The sequence below is a fragment of the Protopterus annectens genome, chromosome 6.part0 (assembly GCF_019279795.1).
Source record: "Protopterus annectens isolate FY-2018-M chromosome 6.part0, PAN1.0, whole genome shotgun sequence".
Classification (NCBI taxonomy): Eukaryota; Metazoa; Chordata; order Ceratodontiformes; family Protopteridae; genus Protopterus; species Protopterus annectens.
This window is the reverse complement of record NC_056737.1, coordinates 976,322,589-976,340,327: the sequence shown is the minus strand read 5'-3', so window position 1 is coordinate 976,340,327 and position 17,739 is coordinate 976,322,589. Positions and strand designations below refer to the sequence as shown.

The 17,739-nt window shown below is 41.3% G+C and overlaps 1 protein-coding gene across 1 annotated transcript in view; it reads right to left on the bottom strand.

The window, feature by feature from the left end:
- The window catches only part of CLMN (calmin), a 1,136,927-nt gene that overhangs the window by 422,214 nt on the left and 696,974 nt on the right, over nt 1-17,739 (bottom strand). Inside the window, exon 8 of the mRNA XM_044073600.1 lies at nt 14,090-14,295. Coding sequence (XP_043929535.1) covers nt 14,090-14,295 — 206 coding nt within the window. The remainder of the gene's footprint in view (nt 1-14,089; nt 14,296-17,739) is intronic.

The window sequence follows — 17,739 nt, the reverse complement described above, 5'->3', positions numbered from 1 at the left end:
TACAGAACTCCAAGTGGCTGCTTCCAAAATATCTTTGGTAGGAACCCCCCTGAGGAAAGCTGCAGAGGTAGCTGTGGCCCTTGTGGAGTGAGATCTGATGCCTGCATGTACAGTTTTACCATGAAAAGAGTAACAAAAGCGTATGCAGTGGGCTATCCATTTTGAGATTGTCTGTTTGGAAATTGGCTTCCCTTGAGCTCCTGTAGCATAGGACACAAAGAGTTGCTCTGATTTTCTGAAAGGCTTTGTTCTGTCCAAATAATAACGCAGCTGTCTGTGGATGTCCAAGGAATGTAGTAGTCTCTCCCCTTTGTTTTGAGGATTAGGGTAAAAGGTAGGTAAGTGGATAGCCTGATTCAAAGCTGCTACCCTGGATACTACCTTTGGCATAAAGGACGGATTGGTTCGTAAGGAAACTCTGTCCTGATGGAAAATGATGAAAGGCTGCACAGCCATGAGGACTTGTGGTTCCGATACCCTGCGAGCTGAGGTGATAGCCAGAAGGAAGGCAGTTTTCCAGGACAAATATTGCAGTTCTGTTGAGGCAGCTGGCTCAAAAGGAGGCAAGGTCAGTTTTTCTAGAATGAAATTGAGGTCCCAAGCAGGTACTGGTTGTTTCCTTGGGGGTTTTATATTCTTAGCCCCTCTGAGGAACTGTCTTAAGAGGGGGTGAGAGAATAAAGGAGGATCAGTGTTGTATTCTGCAGAAATGGCTGAGGCATGGATTTTGATGGAGGAGAATAAAAGTCCACTGCTTAGCATCTCAGCTAGGTACTGTAATATTTGAGGTAAATTCAGTATTCCAGGATTCTGACCCTTTTTCTCATTCCAGGCACAAAACCATTTCCATTTTCTATGGAGTAAGCTTTTCTAGTAGAAGGCCTTCTGGCCTCCAAAATGACATCCTGCACCTCCTTGGAGAGTAGGGTCTGTTGTGAAGTTAAGGAATTTTCCATGCGGCCAGATTGAGTGTTTTCAGCTGACTGTGAAGAGTTTTGAAGTTGTGCTGAGTCAATAGAAGAGGCATTAGAGGTTGGATCCATGGTGGGGAATGCGTCAGGCTCCTCAGGAGTGGGTACCAGTGTTGTCTTGGCCAGTCTGGAGCAATGAGAATCATCTTTGGTCTGTCTGCTCTGGTTTTAATAGACCTTTGGGCAGCAGAGGGAGAGGTGGAAAGGCATAAACTGTCATTGTTGTCCAACTGAAAGAGAGTGCATCCACTCTCCAGGCCTGTGGATGAAAGGTCCTTGAGCAGAATTTTGCCAATTGGTGATTTCTGTGGGAGGCAAAGAGATCTATGTCTGGCCTTCCCCATGCTTGAATTATCTCTGTAAAAACTTGAGGATGCAACTTCCATTCGTGTGGATCTGTCATATTTCTGCTTACGTTGTCTGCCAGCGTGTTTTCCTTGCCTGGCAAGTACTGTGCTTGAAGTTCGATTTGTAATTCCAGAGCCATGTTCCAAAGAGACATGGCCAGCCTGCATAGGGGGTATGAATGGGTTCCTCCCTGTTTGTTTATGTACCACATTACTGTGGTGTTGCCTGTCCTTATCAATAGCTGACCTGGATGCAGTAGGTTTTTGAAAGTTATAATAGCATTTATTACTGCTAGCATTTCCTTTTGATTGATGTGTAGGTGCTTTTCTTTTTAGGACCATTTGCCCTGAATGCACCGATCTGTCATGTGCACCCCCCAGGCGTAGTCTGAGGCGTCTGTTGTGATGACTTGATTTGCTTGAGGCTTGCAGAATGGGAGACCTGTGTTTCTTTGGCATGCTTGAGCCCACCACAGAAATTCCTTTTGAAGTCATGGAATCAGTGGTATTATTGTTTCCAAACTGTGGCTGTGTTGAGACCATAGGTTTTTCAGGTACCACTGAAGTTTCCTCATATGCAGCTTTGCACATGGGATTAGTAGGATGCAAGATGCCATGAATCCCAGAGCCTGCAGGATTTTCCTTGCAGTCAGCCTGGTGAAATTTGCTAGTTTTCTGAAGTATTGAGTTAGTTGCCCCTGTTTCTCTGGCATGAGGTAGGCCATCTGGGTGTTTGTGTCCAAGTTGGCACCCAGGAAAATTATTGTTTGAGAGGGTATTAGCCTTGATTTCTTTTTGTTGACTGTGTATCCCAGAGAATTCAACAACATTATTACAAAAGCCAGATGTTTCAGAAGTATGTGCTTGCTGTCCGCTTGGATCAGGCAGTCGTCCAAATATGGGTATATTTGTATCCCTTGAAGTCTGCAGTAGGCAATTACTGATGCCAGGCATTTCGTGAACACTCTGGGTGCAGTAGATAAGCCAAAGGGCAATGCAGAGAATTGATAAGGGGTTGAACCAGCAAGAAATCTGAGGTATCTTCTGCAATCTTGTCTGATTGGGACATGCAGGTATGCCTCCTTAAGGTCCAATGTTACCAGCCAAGACTCCTTGCCCAGCATGGGAAGAAGCTGCTGTAATGTGAGCATCTTGAAATTTGGCACGGTAAAATGTGTTTAGGATGGATAGGTCCAAAATAGGTCTCCAATCTTTTCCCTTCCTTGGTACCAGGAATAGTCTGGAGTAAAAACCTTGACCCTGTTCTTGTGCAGGTACCTCTTGAATAGCTTTCATGTCCATGAGATCTGAAATTTGTTTTTGTGCCTCTGCACTTTGATTGTGTGGCAGGTTTGGCATGCCTCTCATTTTGGAAGGGTGTGAAAGTGGAATCTGTAGCCTCTGTCTATAATGTCCAGGATCCATTTGTCTTTTGTGACAATATGCCAATTTTTCGAAAATAATGCCAGTTTTCCGCCTAAAGGTGCTGCCATTTGAGCCTTGCTTGGCATGCAAAGGGAAAGTCATTGGGTCTGCTTTTTGAATGGCTGTGAACTATCCTCACCACCTCTTTGTGTAGGTGCTTGCCATTGTCTGCCTGTAATGATCCTTGAGATTGCCCTCTGCCCCTCGGGCGCCTGTATCTACCTCTTTGGGGTCTGTCTGTGGCTGGAAAGGACCAATTTTTGGAAGGCCAATTTCTACTGAAATGTTCCTCCATTTTCTTTAATACCTCCTCAGCTTTAACACCAAACAATACATCTTTTTGCAGAGGGGCATCTAGTAATTTAGCTTTGACATGATCTGGTAAGGTGTGCTCTTTGGAGCCAGGCATGTCACGTATGACTGATCCTGTAACAGCAGCTCTACATGAGGCCTCTAAAGCATCAAAACCACATTGCAAGGTATGTTTACCCAATTGTTCTGCACTATGTATCAAATCCTGCAACTCCTTCAAGTCTGGTTGTTCAGGTTGTGACATTTTGCTTCTCAACTGTGATAACAGAAACTGTTGGTACTTTAACATATGGAACTGACAGTTTAATGCCCTCATGGTTAAGGTGGCCGAGGTGTATACCTTTTTCCCCCCACCTTTCTAAAGCTCTGGAATCTCTCTCTGAAGGTAATGAATTTTTAGCAGTGGAGGCCTTAATTCCCTTGGTGCCCTGTGAGATAGTTTCTGGGTCTGCCGCATGGCTTTTGTATAGGAATTGGTGTGAGTCAGGAACCCGGTAATATCTGTCAGGCTTGACTGGGGCTGGAGGTAAAGAGTCTGGGTTAAGGCAGGCCTCCGAATACACATCATCTAGAATGTCTAAGACAGGAGGTATAGCCAGAGGCCTGTGCTGAGGGAGCAAGAGAAAATCCCTAAGCCTTTTCTTGGAGTCTGAGTACTCTTGGCCTTCCCAGTGGAAGTGTTCCCTCAAGGTATGCAAGGTTTCAGAAGAGTAATCCTTGGGGGACAGAGGGAATGGACTCCTCTGCATCAGAATCTTCAAAAGGGGAGTATAAATGTTCCTGGTCATCAGAATGTTCTGAAATAATGGAGGCCTGGTCCGAGGAGGGGGATTCTTCCTCCACTCTGGGCCTTTGTCCGGGGGTTGAGAACCCCTGATAAGAGTAATCAAATCCTCAGCCATTTTGAGCATCTGCTTTTTAGGCATGGGGCCTTGAAAAGGGCCTTGTGGAGCTTGTCTTAGTATGCATGGCTGCTTTAGATTTAGTAAAAGCCTTGATGGAAAAAGAAGAGGAAAGCCTGAAGACACCTTGAGAGGTGGCAGACCTGTCTAAACTCTGAGTTTCATCGCCAAGAGTGGCTTCGGTATCTGTAGTCGGTGTGTGGGCGAGCCTGCGACCCGTACAGAGACACCGCCAATGAAGTGTCGTCGGTAGTCAGGGGCTGCGTAGGCGCCTCACTGAGAACCGGACCACCTGTAGTCGGCTTTGGCGTTGAGTCGGTAGAAGCCGCGGACCTCGTATGTTGGTCCTTATCTTTGTGTCTTTTACTCAAAACTGGAGTCGGAGTATCCGACGACATAATGTAATTAAATTTTTTGCCAAAATAGTGTTGGGCGAACTCCGTCCGACGCTTAATAGTGCGTCTGTTGAATGTAGCACAAAAACGACAGGCAGGAGCGCCGTGGTCTGGGCCTAAGCAAGGAATGCAGAGGGAATGAAAATCCTTATGCGGTATTTGCTTCCCACATGAAATGCAATTATTAACTTTGTCTGACATCGGTCTGAGGCAAGAAAAGTTTCTAGCGGGTACTTAGCTTTCAAGGAGACTTCGGTTGAAAAATATTCGTAATCTCAGGAGCTGGCCGACGGCACTTGCGAACTGCTTCTGCTTCGGGCACCGCGCAGCAAGAAAGACTGGAGAAAATGGCGTCGGCTGGTTCTTTTATACCCCTGTTGCACTGACGTCAGGAAGGAAGCGACGACAACCGACGCCGGACCTAGACTTTGGAATTCGGCCGACCGAGGACTCACCTGACGGCAGGAAAACCCATCTGTTATGACTGCAGCTGTATGCACGATGAACATCCAGATAAACTAGTACTGTGGAAGCGAAGGATAATAACCGATTACATACTGCGAATGCTGCCTTCTAGTTATAGAACCTGAGCATTACTAAAATAGGCTCAAATAGGGTTTGAAGAGGGTCACTTCACTTGTGAACAGTGCACTTATGCAATAATTAATTTTGAAAGAAATTACTTGGGGATATTTTAAACACTTTTTTTGACTGAAAAGGGAAGTGTAAAAACTCTTACACACACACACACACAAAAAACTTACCTCACAATTGTGACACCTCTTGTTTATGGTTTTGGACATAGATACAATAATTCAGGAATTGTGAAAACACATTTGTTTGCTAAACAACTACAAGTGGTATGGGATTTTTTATTTTTTTTTTTTATCTAGGCAAGGCATATAAAATATAAATACCCCTTTGTTAGGTTATACAGGGCAGCTTTGACTTTCTAACTGACTTATTCAGAGTCAAACAGGACAGAAGAGGAGATAAAAAAAATAAATTTCTCTTTGTCTAGCTGGAAAGAATGAAGACTGCTAGCAAGCCACAGCCTTAACTTCTTCTGCTCTATAGTCAGACAGGTTTTTATAAAGTAAATTCTGACGGTTAACAAGCAAAGCTTTTTTGAAAGCTAAAAGGGGGGGTTGAAAAAGAAGCAATCTCACTACTCTTTACAGCAAAAAATAAGGTGCATAGTTTAGAAACAGTGACAACGTTCTATAGAGATATGAATTTAGAAAGTCAAACCAACTTACTTTCTTGTTCTTTTTCTGACCCAGTGTAAGAGTACCTTGATTGCTTTCCTCTGATCTTTCATTGAATGGGACACTAATTTTTCACACAATGGTGAGGTTGGTGAGGTTGGTGACTGTACATTTTCAGACTCCCATCGTTCAATATGGAAGAAAGACTGGAAGATGATGCAAATTTTTCTTAAGATTGCCTGTTAGTTCTTTGATCTAGGGAAAAAAAAGTTTTAAAATTAGACAAATTATAGCACTGATATAAATGACACAGCCAAAAATGTACATTCATACAAGAATTTGGCCTCAAGGGTTCTGTTACATATGTAGCATAGTAAAGTAGATTCTTTTAATGACATGGGCAATTACATGCTTCAGTAAATTAGTAAATGTACACAGTAGGGGCACAACAAATAATTCACTTGAGAGTGTTGTTGTCTTTCGGCTTTTCCTGGTTAGGGGTCGCCACAGCGGAACTCCGGTTCGCTAATGACTGACAGTAGATTTTAATGAACACCGAGGTGCCAGCTCAACGTTCAACCTTCAACGAAGGCATGCCCATTTACGCATGTCTTTCGAACGCCCACCTAACCATGGGGAGGACATGCAGACTCCACACAGAAGGCACTCCCCGCACTCCAGCCGAGAATCGAACGGGAGAACCTCTTGTTGTGAGGCAACAATGCTACCGCTGCACCACCGCGGATCAATAATTCACTTGAGACTATGACTTTCTTAATAGATTGTAACAAACTTTCTTAGCCTATCTAGCCCACATAGCCCTGGAAATGGTTGTGCTGAAGGGAAAAAGGGCAGTTGGCAAAACTAAAATCTTTTTTTCAAAAATACTTACATTTTTATAACATGAGACACAGAGGTTAAATTTACCAATAACTCATCAAATAGCACCAAGTTTCATACCCATTAGTTTACAGTTTCTGAAGCAGTCTCAACAAAATCTTACAGGCAGGATTAAACTTCTGGTAAAAACGGGGAGTACATCTGCAGAAAGAAATGCATTTGGCTGTTTGCTTTTGAAAGACTACTCAGATCAGTGGTAGTGGTCTCAATTCTATGCTGCTGCATTGACAGTCTGACATTTTAATTTAAAATTGCACTGCTACATCCTTTTATTGCTGCTTATATGATGGATCAGTTATAAAATATCACATCACTTTTTTTAACACAAAACAGAAGAAGTGCAATAAACAGCACTTAAATATTGTAAATAACCACTCAGCAGATGCATACAACTTTTCAACAGTCTCATATTAAGAAAGCACAAAAGAACTTTAAAAAATAAGTAATTTATCTAACATTCTGTGCATCTTCAGTTACTTTTTACTAAACACTAGTTAATATCAACATTTTCACACAGTTTGTAGCTATAACTTCATATTGTACAATGCCTTTCAGTATTTCCACAGAATATTTTCAACTTCCATGCACTACTTTTAAAGTTTCAATAAATGAATATTCATAGTTATACCGTTTTATTTATAATACATACATTTGCATAGTTCTGCATATCCCCTTTTTTAAATAACATGCATAGGAAAATGTTGTTTCTTATATGCTCACATATTCTTTTTTAAGTAGGCAGCTATAAAAAGTTCTTTTGGAAGGAAACCTTGCAAGTGTGTGGAAAGCCTGGTAACACACTTCAGCCCTCTGTCGAGTATGATGGAAGGAAGTGTGGTTTTACTGTTTAAAGTCTACAATTTTCAATATGGTTTCAGTACTAGTTACAAAGAACTTTGTTATTTCTAGACTGATGTTTTCAGACAGCAAAAAGTGATGCATGCAGGTGTTTTTAAGAACATGATGGAGTGTCAGCTGCTTTGTTAATAGAGTCTCAGTCCATTGATGACAACAATCACTGAATGGATATGAAGTTATGGAAAGCAAATATAGAATACACCTTGGTACTGCACAAAAGCGATGAAGCTTGTGTCTAGAGTTTTCAATTGCTGTGCAAAGCAACTTGAGATATCTAGGCAAGATTTTAGTGATTTTCTAAAAGAACAATCATGAATCCATAATGCCATCTCAGTTGCAGACATGGAAATAAGAATAAAAGTGGTTTATCTTGAACAGAAGTTCATAAGTTATACCAGTGTTTTAGGCCTTAAGGCCATTGTAAAACACTGACTCTGTCTGAAAATTTAGGATTCCATCCACAGTCCCCAGGCAGCAATTTACTTGCATACTTACATTATGATAAACTACCCAGAACCCTTTGTCTACAAGATAGTCAACTCCAGATTCTTGTAACAGTTTGTGCAATGCATTATCCTTAAATAATGATTTATTTAAATGAACATAAAAAAATCTAAGTTTTTATATTTATGTATTTGGGAGTTTGATTAAACTTACACATTTAATGGTGCCTGAAGGGTTACATCGAGTGCCTAATAAGCTAAAATTGCTTTCCCTCAAAAATATCTGTGTAGAGGGAGAGCACATTTAGTTTCAAACACCTATCACAATAAGTAAAATCACTAACTGTACAAGTGCATTTGGTAAATTTTCTTTTGTAATGATTCCAGTTTCTGAAGTTGGCTGTCTGTACAGATGCAGAAGGAGTTGTATTCCAGTAAAGGTCTCAAATATATGGAATAAATAGCAACCATATTAGCTTCAATTCTTACTGGAAATAGATTTTAACATTTGCCCCATATGTCTTAAAGTCTTTCTCCTTATAAGATTTATATGCTTATCAAATGTTAATTAGTAATTATGTAATTCTGTGTTTAACTCCTAGCCTAGGGATTTGTATTGCCACATAAGTATTACATCTTGTGTTATTTCTGCTATATATCTAAGCTGTTGGCTGGCCAAGATTAACCTGCAATCCACTGGCCGTATAAGCTAAATTAACATACATTTATTTGCACTTTTTTCGTATAGTACTGCATTTTATTGATTTTTCACTGAATATTACTTGAACTGAATATTGTGGTTTCTCTGTGTCTCTACAGTTGGTTCCCCGCCTGTCCCTCCCTGTTCTTGTTGTAGTGTTAATCTTGGTGGCTTTGAAATTGCACGTCCGTCTTGTATTGGATACTCCTTCTAGGCCCATCTCATTTGCTCGCTCAGCTGAGTGCAGTGAGATCATATTTTGATTTCAGACGTGCCTACTAGTTCCATCTCTTCAGCTTTATCTACTGTGCACAGAGAGAGCATTTGGGAAGGACAACCCCTGTAGCCTCTTAATCCTGCTCTGTTCCTCTCTCGAAAAAAATATATATATACTTTATTCAGCTGTTCTTACTGTAACTGTCTTAGTTTGATGTTCTGTGTGCTCTTATCTGTTCAATTGCTCTTACTCTACACTTATTACTACTTGTTAGTAGCATCCTAATTTACTGCCTTCTGGCTTGTTTTAGTCATTTGTTAAATTGCAAAAAAAATTCTAATCTTGTTTCCTGCCTTTCCTGTAATTAGTCCAGCCCAGATACAGATTTGCTGTATCCAGGACTGTTTGTAAGCTTCTGAGCCCCCCAAGCCTTTCTGTGTTGGAGGGAAGCCTCATAGCTTATCAGTGAGAGTGATAGGAACTAGGTAGCCTCTACCACAAGAGTGGTTTCTGGCCCAGAAATTTTAGTTTATTGGCCATTTGGGTAGTTTTTCCATCTCTTTCAAATTTCTGGTTTAATAGCCTGTGTTTGCTTTTGTTTCCCCACCTTTCCTGTTAAGTCTTGTCCAGATACAGATTTGCTGTATCCAGGACTGTTTGTAAGCTTCTGAGCCCTGCAAGCATTTCTGTGCTGGAGGGAAGCCTCTAGCTCATCAGTGGGAATAGTAAGCACTAGATAGCCTATCTACCACAAGAGCAGTGGATTCTGGCCCAGACATTGTAGGTTATTTGCCTTTTGGGAAGTCTTTCCATCTCTTTCAACTTTCTGGTTTTAAAATCCTGCATTTGCTGGGTGCTGCTTTACCACCTTTCCTGCAACTAGTCTAGTCCAGATACAGATTTGCTATATTCAGGACAGTTTGTAAGCTTCTGAGTGGTGTCAAAGTCTGCGCTGCAAATTTTACCTTAGACCTGCAAGTCCTCTCCCCTCCAGCACTTTTACTAGCTTAGTAGTCAGCAATTTACCAAACTTCTTGGAGCAATTATTGTAGCACAAAAGTGCTATCAGCACCAAACATTCTGCCATGGAAACAGCTCCAGATCTTATTATTAATGCCCACCCCTCCAGGCATGTCTAAGGTCGTTCCTCTGCTTTCTCCTATTAACGAACTTTAGGCATCCTGAGGCAATGTAGCAACTGCCTCATGTGCAGACAACCTCTCTGCTTACCTCCCAACACTCAGACTTGCGGAGAGTTGCACTTACATATCAAAATTGGAAATCACTTACTCTCCAGTCAAGGCCGAACAACTGGTCAAAGGAAAGGTCAACACTTGCACCATTAATTCACATGGAACATATCCCACCAGGACACACACCAGCACTGCCTTCACAGAAAAGCACAAAGGCCACACTTGTTTTCATGGGGATCTCAATAGAAATCTACCCAAACAGCAGAGACCCCCAAGGCAGAAATGCACTCGACCACCAAAATATAACACTAATCACGAGACACATAACTCTCCTAAACAGTGTACCACTCAACCAAAGCCCCTTAGGCAAAAGTACAGTTTTGTACCTACCATAAATTGCCCGGTAGATGTCCGAACTGGACAGCATGCGGTCATAACAACTGGGTTGTCCACCAATGTCGCCAGGCAGCCCTTCAGTCGGTCGGATTCCAAAGTCCGGTCCGGCCCGCTGATGTCGCGCTTCACGCGACGTCATCTCTGTTGGTCTTCGGGTATAACAGCATCAGCCGGCGCCATTTTCTCAGTGTTTCTTGCCCCAGATGCCAGTAGCCCTCTTGAAGGCCAAGCGTAAAATTTGGATAGATGCCAATGTTTCCAAAAGATAGACGTAAACACAAAATAAACATGTATGTACATATATACAAACAAATACACCATAAAAGACTCCCCACCAGCTAGCTATTAGGAGGGTAAACACCCTAGGAGGCGCCCACAGAGGGAAGGAGGGTATCCTGACTGCAGATGCTATCCAGTTCGGACATCTACATTTATGGTAGGTACAAAACTGTACTATGTCCTTCATGGATGCATCTGCAGTCATAACAAGTGGGTAGATAAGCCAAAGGGCAATGCAGAAATTGATAAGGGGTTGAACCAGCAAGAAATCTGAGGTATCTTCTGCAATCTTGTCTGATTGGGACATGCAGGTATGCCTCCTTAAGGTCCAATGTTACCAGCCAAGACTCCTTGCCCAGCATGGGAAGAAGCTGCTGTAATGTGAGCATCTTGAAATTTGGCACGAGTAAAAATGTGTTTAGGATGGATAGGTCCAAAATAGGTCTCCAATCTTTTCCCTTCCTTGGTACCAGGAATAGTCTGGAGTAAAAACCTTGACCCTGTTCTTGTGCAGGTACCTCTTGAATAGCTTTCATGTCCATGAGATCTGAAATTTGTTTTTGTGCCTCTGCACTTTGATTGTGTGGCAGGTTTGGCATGCCTCTCATTTTTGGAAGGGTGTGAAAGTGGAATCTGTAGCCTCTGTCTATAATGTCCAGGATCCATTTGTCTTTTGTGACAATATGCCAATTTTTCGAAAATAATGCCAGTTTTCCGCCTAAAGGTGCTGCCATTTGAGCCTTGCTTGGCATGCAAAGGGGAAAGTCATTGGGTCTGCTTTTTGAATGGCTGTGAACTATCCTCACCACCTCTTTGTGTAGGTGCTTGCCATTGTCTGCCTGTAAACGATACTTGAGATTGCCCTCTGCCCCTCGGGCGCCTGTATCTACCTCTTTGGGGTCTGTCTGTGGCTGGAAAGGACCAATTTTTGGAAGGCCAATTTCTACTGAAATGTTCCTCCATTTTCTTTAATACCTCCTCAGCTTTAACACCAAACAATACATCTTTTTGCAGAGGGGCATCTAGTAATTTAGCTTTGACATGATCTGGTAAGGTGTGCTCTTTGAGCCAGGCATGTCTACGTATGACTGATCCTGTAACAGCAGCTCTACATGAGGCCTCTAAAGCATCAAAACCACATTGCAAGGTATGTTTACCCAATTGTTCTGCACTATGTATCAAATCCTGCAACTCCTTCAAGTCTGGTTGTTCAGGTTGTGACATTTTGCTTCTCAACTGTGATAACAGAAACTGTTGGTACTTTAACATATGGAACTGACAGTTTAATGCCCTCATGGTTAAGGTGGCGAGGTGTATACCTTTTCCCCACCTTTCTAAAGCTCTGGAATCTCTCTGAAGGTAATGAATTTTTAGCAGTGGAGGCCTTAATTCCCTTGGTGCCCTGTGAGATAGTTTCTGGGTCTGCCGCATGGCTTTTGTATAGGAATTGGTGTGAGTCAGGAACCCGGTAATATCTGTCAGGCTTGACTGGGGCTGGAGGTAAAGAGTCTGGGTTAAGGCAGGCCTCCGAATACATCATCTAGAATGTCTAAGACAGGAGGTATAGCCAGAGGCCTGTGCTGAGGGAGCAAGAAAAAATCCCTAAGCCTTTTCTTGGAGTCAGAGTACTCTTGGCCTTCCCAGTGGAACTGTTCCCTCAAGGTATGCAAGGTTTCCCCAGAAGGGTAATCCTTGGGGGACGGAGGGAATGGACTCCTCTGCATCAGAATCTTCAAAAGGGGAGTATGAATGTTCCTGGTCATCAGAATGCTCTGAAATAATGGAGGCCTGGTCAGAGGAGGGGGATTCTTCCTCCACTCTGGGCCTTTTGTCCAGGAGGGGGGGGTTGAGAACCACTGATGAGTAATCAAATCCTCAGCCATTTTGAGCATCTGCTTTTTAGGCATGGGGCTTGAGAAGGGCCCTGTAGAGCTTGTCTCTTAGTATGCATGGCTGCTTTAGACTTAGTGAAAGCCTTGATGGAAAAAGAAGAGGAAAGCCTGAAGACACCTTGAGAGGTGGCAGACCTGTCTAAACTCTGAGTTTCATCGCCAAGAGTGGCTTCGGTATCTGTAGTCGGGTGTGGGCGAAGAGCCTGCGACCCCGGGTACAGTAGACACCGCCAATGAAGTGTCGTCGGTAGTCAGGGGCTGCGTAGGCGCCTCACTGAGAACCGGACCACCTGTAGTCGGCTTTGGCGTTGAGTCGGTAGAAGCTGGACCTCGTGATGTTGGTCCTTATCTTTGTGTCTTTTACTCAAAACTGGGTCGGAGTATCCGGCGACATAATGTAATTAAATTTTTGCCAAAATAGTGTTGGGCGAACTCCGTCCGACGCTAATAGTGCGCCTGTTGAATGTAGCACAAAAACGACAGGCCGAGACGTCGTGGTCTGGGCCTAAGCAAGGAATGCAGAGGGAATGAAAATCCTTATGCGGTATTTGCTTCCCACATGAAATGCAATTATTAACTTTGTCTGACATCGGTCTGAGGCAAGAAAAGTTTCCCCAACGGGGTACTTAGCTTTCAAGGAGACTTCGGTTGAAAAATATTCGTAATCTCAGGAGCTGGCCACGCACTGCGAACTGCTTCTGCTTCGGGCACCGCGCAGCAAGAAAGACTGGAGAAAATGGCGTCGGCTGGTTCTTTTATACCCCTGTTGCACTGACGTCAGGAAGGAAGCGACGACAACCCGGACCGGACCTAGACTTTTGGAATTGCCGACCGAGGACTCACCTGACGGCAGGAAAACCCATCTATTATGACTGCAGCTGTATGCACGATGAACATCCAGATAAACTAGTACTGTGGAAGCGAAGGATAATAACCGATTACATACTGCGAATGCTGCCTTCTAGTTATAGAACCTGAGCATTACTAAAATAGGCTCAAATAGGGTTTGAAGAGGGTCACTTCACTTGTGAACAGTGCACTTATGCAATAATTAATTTTGAAAGAAATTACTTGGGGATATTTTAAACACTTTTTTTGACTGAAAAGGGAAGTGTAAAACTCTTACACACACACACACACAAAAAACTTACCTCACAATTGTGACACCTCTTGTTTATGGTTTTGGACATAGATACAATAATTCAGGAATTGTGAAAACACATTTGTTTGCTAAACAACTACAAGTGGTATGGGATTTTTTATTTTTTTTTATCTAGGCAAGGCATATAAAATATAAATACCCCTTTGTTAGGTTATACAGGGCAGCTTTGACTTTCTAACTGACTTATTCAGAGTCAAACAGGACAGAAGAGGAGATAAAAAAAATAAATTTCTCTTTGTCTAGCTGGAAAGAATGAAGACTGCTAGCAAGCCACAGCCTTAACTTCTTCTGCTCTATAGTCAGACAGGTTTTTATAAAGTAAATTCTGACAGTTAACAAGCAAAGCTTTTTTGAAAGCTAAGGGGGCGGGGGGGGGGGTTGAAAAAGAAGCAATCTCACTACTCTTTACAGCAAAAAATAAGGTGCATAGTTTAGAAACAGTGACAACGTTCTATAGAGATATGAATTTAGAAAGTCAAACCAACTTACTTTCTTGTTCTTTTTCTGACCCAGTGTAAGAGTACCTTGATTGCTTTCCTCTGATCTTTCATTGAATGGGACACTAATTTTTCACACAATGGTGAGGTTGGTGAGGTTGGTGACTGTACATTTTCAGACTCCCCATCGTTCAATATGGAAGAAAGACTGGAAGATGATGCAAATTTTTTCTTAAGATTGCCTGTTAGTTCTTTGATCTAGGGAAAAAAAAGTTTTAAAATTAGACAAATTATAGCACTGATATAAATGACACAGCCAAAAATGTACATTCATACAAGAATTTGGCCTCAAGGGTTCTGTTACATATGTAGCATAGTAAAGTAGATTCTTTTAATGACATGGGCAATTACATGCTTCAGTAAATTAGTAAATGTACACAGTAGGGGCACAACAAATAATTCACTTGAGAGTGTTGTTGTCTTTCGGCTTTTCCTGGTTAGGGGTCGCCACAGCGGAACTCCGGTTCGCTAATGACTGACAGTAGATTTTAATGAACACCGGTGCCAGCTCAACGCTCAACCTTCAACGGCATGCCCATTTACGCATGTCTTTCAACGCCCCACCTAACCATGGGAGGACATGCAGACTCCACACAGAAGGCACTCCCCGCACTCCAGCCGAGAATCGAACGGGAGAACCTCTTGTTGTGAGGCAACAATGCTACCGCTGCACCACCGCGGATCAATAATTCACTTGAGACTATGACTTTCTTAATAGATTGTAACAAACTTTCTTAGCCTATCTAGCCCACATAGCCCTGGAAATGGTTGTGCTGAAGGGAAAAAGGGCAGTTGGCAAAACTAAAATCTTTTTTTCAAAAATACTTACATTTTTATAACATGAGACACAGAGGTTAAATTTACCAATAACTCATCAAATAGCACCAAGTTTCATACCCATTAGTTTACAGTTTCTGAAGCAGTCTCAACAAAATCTTACAGGCAGGATTAAACTTCTGGTAAAAACGGGGAGTACATCTGCAGAAAGAAATGCATTTGGCTGTTTGCTTTTGAAAGACTACTCAGATCAGTGGTAGTGGTCTCAATTCTATGCTGCTGCATTGACAGTCTGACATTTTAATTTAAAATTGCACTGCTACATCCTTTTATTGCTGCTTATATGATGGATCAGTTATAAAATATCACATCACTTTTTTTTAACACAAAACAGAAGAAGTGCAATAAACAGCACTTAAATATTGTAAATAACCACCAGCAGATGCATACAACTTTTCAACAGTCTCATATTAAGAAAGCACAAAAGAACTTTAAAAAATAAGTAATTTATCTAACATTCTGTGCATCTTCAGTTACTTTTTACTAAACACTAGTTAATATCAACATTTTCACACAGTTTGTAGCTATAACTTCATATTGTACAATGCCTTTCAGTATTTCCACAGAATATTTTCAACTTCCATGCACTACTTTTAAAGTTTCAATAAATGAATATTCATAGTTATACCGTTTTATTTATAATACATACATTTGCATAGTTCTGCATATCCCCTTTTTTAAATAACATGCATAGGAAAATGTTGTTTCTTATATGCTCACATATTCTTTTTAAGTAGGCAGCTATAAAAAAAGTTCTTTTGGAAGGAAACCTTGCAAGTGTGTGGAAAGCCTGGTAACACACTTCAGCCCCTCTGTCGAGTATGATGGAAGGAAGTGTGGTTTTACTGTTTAAAGTCTACAATTTTCAATATGGTTTCAGTACTAGTTACAAAGAACTTTGTTATTTCTAGACTGATGTTTTCAGACAGCAAAAAGTGATGCATGCAGGTGTTTTTAAGAACATGATGGAGTGTCAGCTGCTTTGTTAATAGAGTCTCAGTCCATTGATGACAACAATCACTGAATGGATATGAAGTTATGGAAAGCAAATATAGAATACACCTTGGTACGGCACAAAACGATGAAGCTTGTGTCTAGAGTTTTCAATTGCTGTGCAAAGCAACTTGAGATATCTAGGCAAGATTTTAGTGATTTTCTAAAAGAACAATCATGAATCCATAATGCCATCTCAGTTGCAGACATGGAAATAAGAATAAAAGTGGTTTATCTTGAACAGAAGTTCATAAGTTATACCAGTGTTTTAGGCCTTAAGGCCATTGTAAAACACTGACTCTGTCTGAAAATTTAGGATTCCATCCACAGTCCCCAGGCAGCAATTTACTTGCATACTTACATTATGATAAACTACCCAGAACCCTTTGTCTACAAGATAGTCAACTCCAGATTCTTGTAACAGTTTGTGCAATGCATTATCCTTAAATAATGATTTATTTAAATGAACATAAAAAAATCTAAGTTTTTATATTTATGTATTTGGGAGTTTGATTAAACTTACACATTTAATGGTGCCTGAAGGGTTACATCGAGTGCCTAATAAGCTAAAATTGCTTTCCCTCAAAAATATCTGTGTAGAGGGAGAGCACATTTAGTTTCAAACACCTATCACAATAAGTAAAATCACTAACTGTACAAGTGCATTTGGTAAATTTTCTTTGTAATGATTCCAGTTTCTGAAGTTGGCTGTCTGTACAGATGCAGAAGGAGTTGTATTCCAGTAAAGGTCTCAAATATATGGAATAAATAGCAACCATATTAGCTTCAATTCTTACTGAAATAGATTTTAACATTTGCCCCATATGTCTTAAAGTCTTTCTCCTTATAAGATTTATATGCTTATCAAATGTTAATTAGTAATTATGTAATTCTGTGTTTAACTCCTAGCCTAGGGGATTTGTATTGCCACATAAGTGTTACATCTTGTGTTATTTCTGCTAAATATCTAAGCTGTTGGCTGGCCAAGATTAACCTGCAATCCACTGGCCGTATAAGCTAAATTACGTATACATTTATTTGCACTTTTTTCGTATAGTACTGCATTTTATTGATTTTTTCACTGAATATTACTTGAACTGAATATTGTGGTTTCTCTGTGTCTCTACAGTTGGTTCCCCGCCTGTCCTCCCTGTTCTTGTTGTAGTGTTAATCTTGGTGGCTTTGAAATTGCACGTCCGTCTTGTATTGGATACTCCTTCTAGGCCCATCTCATTTGCTCGCTCAGCTGAGTGCAGTGAGATCATATTTTGATTTCAGACGTGCCTACTAGTTCCATCTCTTCAGCTTTATCTACTGTGCACAGAGAGAGCATTTGGGAAGGACAACCCCTGTAGCCTCTTAATCCTGCTCTGTTCCTCTCTCGAAAAAAATATATATATACTTTATTCAGCTGTTCTTACTGTAACTGTCTTAGTTTGATGTTCTGTGTGCTCTTATCTGTTCAATTGCTCTTACTCTACACTTATTACTACTTGTTAGTAGCATCCTAATTTACTGCCTTCTGCGCTTGTTTTTAGTCATTTGTTAAATTGCAAAAAAAAAAAAAATTCTAATCTTGTTTCCTGCCTTTCCTGTAATTAGTCCAGCCCAGATACAGATTTGCTGTATCCAGGACTGTTTGTAAGCTTCTGAGCCCCCCAAGCCTTTCTGTGTTGGAGGGAAGCCTCATAGCTTATCAGTGAGAGTGATAGGAACTAGGTAGCCTATCTACCACAAGAGTGGTTTCTGGCCCAGAAATTTTAGTTTATTGGCCATTTGGGCAGTTTTTCCATCTCTTTCAAATTTCTGGTT